The 8,886-nt window shown below is 48.5% G+C and overlaps 1 protein-coding gene across 1 annotated transcript in view; it reads left to right on the top strand.

The window, feature by feature from the left end:
- Positions 1-8,662, top strand: part of NIPAL4 (NIPA like domain containing 4) — a 14,052-nt gene extending 5,390 nt beyond the window's left edge. Inside the window, 4 exon segments of the mRNA XM_007447132.1 lie at positions 3,124-3,180; positions 4,356-4,446; positions 6,682-6,842; positions 8,034-8,662. Coding sequence (XP_007447194.1) covers positions 3,124-3,180; positions 4,356-4,446; positions 6,682-6,842; positions 8,034-8,662 — 938 coding nt within the window.
- The last annotated feature ends 224 nt before the right edge of the window (positions 8,663-8,886 follow it).

Here is an 8,886-nt window from a genome sequence, read left to right as displayed (position 1 = left end):
CCCTACAAAATGGGAATATAATACCTTTGCCCAGAACAGTGTCAGACACTGGTGCATCCTCACGTACTATCAATCTGAGCTCCTTTATAGGCTACAAAAGAATTACTGAGTCTCCGTCCACAGGGATTTGCTTGTTTGAAAAATAAGACGTGTATCCATGAAACGATTGTTGAGAAAAGGAATCCTATGTTAAAAAATTTGTTCATTTAATAATCATTCATTGTGTACCAGCTGTGTGCCAGGTGCCGTGCTAGACCTGGGGACACAGTGCCCTTGTGGGGCATTGAGTTGAGTGGAAGAGACAGGCAAATCGATAAACAGTTGTTCTGTAGCATGTTAAATGCTATCATGGGGAAAAATGAAGAATGTTATGGCAATATTTTGGAGGGGCATGTAAAGCCAGGCTTGAGGGGTAGGGGAGGTTTTCTGGAAGAGTTGGTTTAGAAGCTGAGACCTACATGATGTGGAGATAACAAGGTGAGGGGAAAAGAGAAAGAAGTAGTATTCCAGGCAGAAAGAACAGCATGTGCAAAGGCCCAGGGGTGAGTGAGCATGAGTGATATTAGAAGCTGAAACTGTCTCAGGTTGGCTAGAGCATGGAGGGGTAAGAGATGGGGTGAGGGCCAGCTTATGAAATGTCTTGTAAACTGGGCTCCAGAGTTTGAATGTAATTGTAAGTGACAAAGGTTTCAGGCAGGGGAGTGACATAGTTCGATTTACGATTTGAAAAGATCTCTGGTTGCTGGGTGCAGAGTGGATTAGGAGACAAGACTGGAGGGTGGGAGACCAATCTGGGGAGAAAAACAACAGAACTTGGGCCAGGAAATTGCAGTGGGCATGGAGACAAGTGGTGAAGTCCAGAGATAGATTTTGAAGGTAGGACTTACTGGGTTTGGGTTTGGTGTTGCCTGGCCCCAAGGGGAGGATGAAAAAATGAGTCAAGGTGACTCAGAGCGCTCTGCTTTGAGCAACTGGGGAGATGATGGTGCTATTTTCTGAGACAAAGAAAGCAGGAGGAGCAGGTTTATAGGAAGATGATGTGTTCAGGTTTGGACGTGTTCAGTTTCATGTTCTATGGGACACTGAGCTTTGGAAGCACACTATTTGTGTTCCAATTCTAGCTCCTCAATTCCAGGTGATATGATCCTGGGCAAGAAAAATAGTTTTTCTGCCTCAGTTTCCTCATCTGAAGAAATGGGGATAGGAATAGTTCCAGCTATATCTTGTTGTGAAGATATGTATGTAGTATGTTTAGAAAGATGCTTAGCATGGAGTAAGCACCAGTATTAGTTTTACTGTGATCTAAGTGGGAGAGCCTGACAGACAGTTGGATACCCAGGACTAGAGCCGGGTGTGCTCTAAAATGGAGAGCTGTGAGGTGTGGGCATGAAGTCAGGATCAGTGGTCATTGCTGCTCTGTCTCCTCTTCTGGACAAGGGTTTGAAAGGCCAGAGACCTCCCAGAGTGCCAGAAAAATAGCTTTTTCCACTCAGGAGAGAACAGAGCAAGTATCATTGACCGTTCAGAAAGGCAGCTTCCCCGGAATCCATTTTTTCTCCAACTTGCTCTTTCAATATCTTCTGAGATTTCAACTCAGAGTAAAATGCTCTCAGAGCACTTTTATGGGAGATTCTGACTGCTTGCGGAACCTGATGAAAGTTAAAGACCATCTTAGAAAAATGGGCATTCACAAAAAGCAACATACAAGCTTGGGATTTTCACGAAACTGTCTAAAACCCACCCTAATCATCATCCTCCTCATCGCTACTACTGAGCGTTGACCATGTGCCAGGCTCTGAGTCCATCATGTGAACAAAGCAGACACAATCCTTGGCTACATGGAGCTTCCATTTTAGTGGGGGAAATTTCAGAAAATAAATAGATCAATTCAAATTATGACAAGTGTCATTAAGGAGGAGGACTGAGTGTGACGAGAGAGAATCCCAAAAGGAAACAATAAAGATAAGGGGACCAGGGAGGGCATTTTAGTGGAAGCAACATTCAAGCAGAGATCTGTAGAGTAAGTGTAGATATAGGCAAATATTGTTAAGAAGACTATTCCATACACGGAAAAGCACATGCAAAGGCCTTAAGGCCAAAAAGAGCTCATCATTTTTGAAGAACTCAAAGACAGCCTGAGCGGCTAGACTGTAGTAGGAAGTGTGGCAGGAGATGCCTTTGGAGAAGTGAGCAGGCTCAACACTATGAACAGGCTTGTTAGGGATTCTGGTCTTTATCCTAAGAGCATTTGAAGCCACTGGCCAGCTAGAAGCTGAGGAGTGACATAATTCTTAAAAGACTCCTGGCTGGGCTTCCCTGGTGGCGCAGTGGTTGGGAGTCCGCCTGCCGATGCAGGGGACGCGGGTTCGTGCCCCGGTCCGGGAAGATCCCACGTGCCGCGGAGCGGCTGGGCCCGTGAGCCATGGCCTCTTGAGCCTGCGCGTCCGGAGCCTGTGCTCCGCAACGGGAGAGGCCACAGCAGTGAGAGGCCCACGTACCGCAAAAAAAAAAAAAAAGACTCCTGGCTACTATGAAAGGAATGGATTATAAGGGACAAGAGAAGAACCAGAGGAGTCCTAGGAGGCAGTTGCCTCAATCCAGACCAGAGGTGATAGTGCCTGGGAGTTGGGTGGTGGCAGTGGAGAGGACACATGTGAAATGCATTTTGGAGACAGAATCAGCAGGATGGAATGGATGCAGAAGGTGGAGTAGTGGGAGGGTCAGGTGTGATTCCCTGGTTTCTGGCTTAAGCAACTAGGTACACGGAGGTGCCGCTTACTGAGCTTCATTTGGTGGGTAGGGAGCATTTAAAAATCAAGAGTTCCATTTAGGACAGAGTTTGAGATGGCTGTGCGAGACCCAAGAGTTGTCAAGTTAGCAACTGGATATACATCAGGGCTGAGAAGAAAGGATCAGGGGGCATATACGAAATAGGGTATCTAGATGGACTTTAAAACTTTGGAAGGGATGAACTCACCCAGGGCAGGGCCCAGAAGCAGACCTGGAGGACTCACCACAGCTGACCTATACTGAACCCTTAGAGACTGGCGAGTGAAGGTAGAGAAGGAAAGGTCCTGAGAAAGTACGGCCAACCTCTAACTTCATGCCCATTCCTTTCTACAGTGGACGGAGGCTACGGCTACCTGAAGGATGCAATGTGGTGGGCTGGATTTCTCACCAGTAAGTGGGTTCTTTGCTACTAAGGACAGTGCCCTATTGATGACAGAGGCAGAGATGAAAGGAGGGGTGGATGGGGCATTTCTGTCTCTGTTGTGCAAAATATGAATCCAAGGCCCAGATTTCTAAGGGGAGAATCTAAACAGTCTTTGCAGGTAGAACATTTTACCTGCATCTCAGGTCACTTTCTCCATCCAAAGTCAGTCTTTCATCCATAAAGCATCTGTCCCCAGAGAGGTTTGTACAGAGCTGGTAGTGATAAAGGTGTAATTTCTCAACTTCCCTTGAAATTCAGGGAGCTATGACTGCCCGCTGGAGTCTTCTGGACTCCTGCAGGGCACCGCCTGAGACTCCTAAGTCAGCTGCCCCATTCCACAGGCAATCGTTGGCTCACTTAGAACATGGCTGGTCTGCCACCTAAGGTTTGCCCACATTTTCACATTCACACATTCCTTTCCACCCACCCTCTCTGGCTTTCAAACCCTAATTCTTTGGGATGGAAAATTAGCCAGCTTTCGATTTGTAATCCCCTAAGTGAGGTTTTGATCCCTGTCTTAGCCAGAGTTATCACATTCATCATCTGCTTTCAAAGGGCAGACCCAGGTCATTCCCTACGAGCAGGGAGACAGAAGAGGCACTTGCAGGAGTCTGCAAACTGGAAACTCATATGGGGAGAGGTAGGCCCTTTGGGAATGTCTGACTTTCTAACCACCTGCCTGTCAATCTAGACTATCCATAACTCCTCTGGGAAAGAGGGCTTCGTGGACCATTTGGTACCTGGACAATCAGTAACTGTAGCTGTGTCTTTATTTGATAATCAACACTTTCTAGAGCTTACCTGGAAGATACAGACCAATCATTGGCAGTCCCTGAGATACACTTAACCGTGCCTAGGCTAGAAGCCAAGGGACCTCAAGAACCAGAAGGTACCATGTGACCCTGGACTCCAGGCCACCTCCCTGTCTTGAACATGGGAGGATTTGGTCAGGATCATCTGGGCCTGACCTTCAGATGGGATTCTGCAGGGAGACAGCATAAGGGTCGGGATTTTAAGGAATGCTGGTCTAGGATTCTGTGAATGGTTGAACACTGAATGAAGCCGTCTCCACCCAGATTCATTTGGGCTGGAGATGGCGCATCAGAGCCACTGTGACCTCTCTTCCCCCTTAATTTCCTAGTGGCTGCCGGAGAAGTTGCCAACTTTGGGGCCTATGCGTTTGCTCCCGCGACAGTCGTCACACCACTGGGAGCGCTGAGTATCCTCATAAGGTTGTTGTCACCTCTCTTGCTGTCTCTTCCTATTTTCAGTTTGTTGATGTCCGGAACTGCACATGGGGTCAATTGCTACTTGCAGTCAAGGACCTGGGTCAGTCCCAGCTTCCAGAAAGAGGCAGTGTGCTGTTCAGAGCTCCGCACCCTTGGATTGTTTGCTGCCTGGGCAGTGAAGGGGCAGGCCAAGCCCAAACCAGGTGGAAGGGCTTCCCCTGGCGCAAGGCTGAATGTCTCATGTCAGTGTTTTGGTGCCCCAATAGGAGAAGCACACAAGTTGAAAGTACAAGCCCTAGATTAACCCTCCCTGGGTTCTAACCTTATCTCTGCCACTTTGTAGTTACGTGGCCGGTCACTTAAAACTACTCTAAGCCTCAATTTCCCATCTGCTAAGTGGGGATGTTCATAATACCTGCCTGAAGGCATTGATTTAAGGACTAAATGAGATGGTGCGCAGAAAGTGCATAGTACAGAACAAGGCACTGAAGAATAACGACAGCTAACATATATTGAGGGTTTACTCTGTGCTAAATGTTCTAAATGTATTCCCTCATTTAATCCTCACAGCATCCCTACTAATTAGAAAGGAGGGGAGACCTGAGGCCAAGAGGGGTTAAGCATCTTGGCCGAGGTCACCCAGGTCCCAGGAGGCTGGGCCAGGATTCCCTCCCCGGCAGTCTAATTTCAGAGTCTGGGTGCTTAACCACTGGGCCCCATTGCCTGGAAAATGTTTGATGGTATTAAATATAGCTGATATTAAATGTGTGTGCTTCCCATTGCTCCGTTCCTCCCAAGCTACAAACACAGTTCCTCTGTGGGGGTCCTGAGCCCCATTTGAAGCTGGCTCTGATTGTCACCCTAGCCTTGGAGCCCCGGTAAGTCCCTAGCCCACCACACCCAGTACCTGTAATTTCCTGTTTTGTTTTACCAGCTTGATGACAATTTTGCAGCATTTATGCAGTCAAAAACCAGATAGAGCCGTGACTCACATGGCACGGTTGGCTGATGTAGCTGTGATACCAGTATTGCGTATCTGATTAGTTTACAGATTACCATCCCAGGAAGTTGGGAGCGGCAGGGGATCCTCCACTGTGTGACCTCTGCCTTTGCTAATGCTACCGGGCGCTGGTGAACAGGCATTGTGGGTAAAATGTTTTTGGGAGTTTTAGAGGAGAGATGGGAGACATTCGAAGGAGGTTAGATAGACATCAATCCCCTCTTTCCTGATACCTTTAAGCAGGACTCATGAGGCTCATTGGGTTACCTTAGGTCAGCCAATAGGTTTTTGCCCTCAACTAATGCCACCTGTTTAAAGAAACAGAAGCATGCCCCAGCGATGATACCTGTCTTGTCTCACCACCCTTCTTCCTTCACCTTTGCTGGCTCATTTGGAGGATGTGACGGGAATGAAAGTCACATCACCAAGGAACAGCAAGGAACTGGAGGTGTTTTGTCCAGAAAAGACTCAAGGAAGTCAGGAGAATTCTTCTCAGTGAGGTGTAGAGGAAAAACCATAGGCTTTATAATTAGACAGAACTTGAGTTCAAATCCTGGCTCGTGTCTTACCAGTTGTATGATCTTGCCATCATTTAAGCTTCTGTGGGACTCAGTTTTCTCATCTATAAAATGGACATATTTTACTTCTCAGAGTTGCAAGATGTGAGTGAGATAAGAAGTGGGAAGTTCTTAGCACAATATCTGAGTACGTAAAGTGTGCCCAAGTGTCACCGTGGTTGTCTATATTGGCATATACAAATGGAAGGAATGGATTTGTTTTGTATGGCTCAAGGAATAGATATGGGATGAGTAGAAACTACCATATTTTGGGTTAATAACAGAATGAACCTACAGTGGGTTTATTTGCCTTGTGAAGGAGGGAGCTGCTTGCCACCAGAGGTATACAAGCCAAGGCTGAAAGCCTTCTGTTTGCAATGTTCAGAGAAGATGTGCTCATTGGGTAGGAAGTTAGACAAGAGTGCTTTGAAGGGCTCTTCCAACTCTTCTCTCTGGGGATATTGTCAGTCTCTAAAATGAAAGAAATTCACGTGTATGTTGTCGATTCCTCCAGCCCACAGTGTAACCCTCCCCTAAATGTTTCTATTTCACACATTTCCTAGGGGTCTAGAAAAGCTTCCACGTGTGAGAGTAGTGAGCCCTTGCTCAGCCCTCACTTTTCTCCAGGACGCTGGAACTGGGCTGGCTGCTGTAATCCCTTTCTCCACTTTCACATTGCAGTGCCATCCTTTCCTCATATTTCCTGGGAGAGAGTCTGAACCTGTTGGGGAAGCTGGGCTGTGTGATCTGTGTGGCCGGCAGCACAGTGATGGTGATACACGCCCCCGAGGAAGAGAAGATCACCACCATCATGGAGATGGCCGCCAAGATGAAAGACACAGGTAGGCTCCAGGCTCCCAGTGAGCAGGAAGGCACTGGGCGCGAGCCATGTTAGAGGACTGACCGGGTTCTGGCCATCTCAGGTGCCGCCACGTGGAGGAGGAGGCAGCAAGCTCAGGGAGGAAAGCTGATGGGCTGGTACTGAGGCTAGCTTACAGGTCCCCAGTCTGATAGGTAGGGATGCTATTATTATCTATTTCTTATGTGCCAGGTACTGTTCTAAATGCTTTGTTTGCATTGTCTTAGTTCAGGTTGTTTTAGCAGAATATCATAGAATGGGTGGCTTATAAACAACAGACATTTATGTTCCACAGTTCCGGGGGTCACGATCAAGTCCTGGATCGAGGCCCGATAGATTTTGTTCATAGATGGCCAGCTTCTCGCTGTGTCCTCATCTGGTGTAGAGGGCAAAGGAGCTCTGTGGAGTCCCTTTTATAAGGGCAGTATTCCCTTCCTGAGGGCTCTACCCTCATGCCTGAATCACCTCCCAAAGACGTCACCTCCTAATACCGTCCCATTAGGGATTAGCACTCAACATGTAAATGGGAGGGGTGGCATTCCGTCAATTGCGTGTATTAATTTAATCCTACAAAAAAGCTCCTATGAGGAAGGTCCTGATATTAATCCTGTTTTACAAAGAGGAAACTGAGGTCTTGGGGGTTTAATTAATAACTTGTACAAGTTATTAAAAAGTTGTGTTGCTGGAACTGGGACCCATGTTTGACTCCAGAGCCCACGTTCTCTTTTTTACTTTTTTGGCCACACCAGGTGGCATGTGGGATCTTAGTTCCCTGACCAGGGATCAAACCAGCACCCCCTGCGTTGGAGGCACGGAGTCCTAACCACTGGACCGCCAGGGAAGTCCCAAGCCTAGGTTCTTTATTTATTTATTTTTGCGGTACGCGGGCCTCTCACTGTTGCGGCCTCCCCCGTTGCAGAGCACGGGCTCCGGACGCGCAGGCTCAGCGGCCACGGCTCACGGGCCCAGCCGCTCCGCGGCACGTGGGATCTTCCCGGACCGGGGCACGAACCCGTGTCCCCTGCATCGGCAGGCGGACTCTCAACCACTGCGCCCCCCAGGGAAGCTCCCAAGCCTAGGTTCTTAATGAGACATCCCATTGCCATGCGTGGGGGGCTCTAGAGGCTACTGGCATCCTCCCAGGTCAGGTTACCTGTCTCCATCCCCCACAAAGGGTACATCGTGTTTGCTGTGCTTCTGCTGGTGTCCTGCCTCACCCTCATCTTCGTCATCGCCCCACGTTATGGACAAAGGAATATCCTCATCTACATCGTCATCTGCTCTGTGATCGGGGTCTTCTCCGTGTCCGCCGTCAAGGGTCTGGGCATCACCATTAAGAACCTCTTCCAGGGGCTGCCAGTTGTGCGGCACCCTCTCCCCTACATCCTGTCCCTCGTGCTGGCACTGTCGCTCAGCACTCAGGTCAATTTCCTCAACAAGGCGCTGGACATCTTTAATACCTCCCTGGTGTTCCCCATCTACTACGTGTTCTTCACCTCGATGGTGGTAACCTCCTCCATCGTCCTCTTCAAGGAGTGGCACAGCATGTCGGCCGTGGACATTGTGGGCACCCTCTCTGGCTTTGTCACTATCATCCTGGGTGTGTTCATGCTTCACGCTTTCAAAGACCTGGACATCAGCCAGACCAGCCTGCCCCACATGCACAAAAACCCAACCCCTCCTCCCGCCCCAGAGCCCAGCGTCGTTAGACTCGAAGACAAGAATGTTCTTGTGGACAACATAGAACTCTCCAGTGCCCCATCACCAGAAAAGAAGCCCAAAGTATTTATAATCCATTCGTAAAGCTTGGAATACATGAGTGAGAGGGTGAGCCCTGTGGTACAGCCTGACTGCTCAATTTCAGAGCCACCTGGTTATTTTCAACACAACTCTTACCAGTGGGCTCTCTTTTCTTGAGACGTTCATTTATACCTCACCGCTGTTTCCGGGAGAAAAATCCCTACCCAGTGAGCAGTGGTGGCAGAACCTCCTGGAAACACGGCCTCAGTGACTAAATACCCTACAAC

Source organism: Lipotes vexillifer, unplaced genomic scaffold, assembly GCF_000442215.2.
Source record: "Lipotes vexillifer unplaced genomic scaffold, Lipotes_vexillifer_v1.1 scaffold194, whole genome shotgun sequence".
Lineage (NCBI taxonomy): Eukaryota > Metazoa > Chordata > Mammalia > Artiodactyla > Lipotidae > Lipotes > Lipotes vexillifer.
The sequence above is the reverse complement of the archived record's forward strand: the minus strand, read 5'-3'. Positions and strand labels throughout refer to the sequence as shown.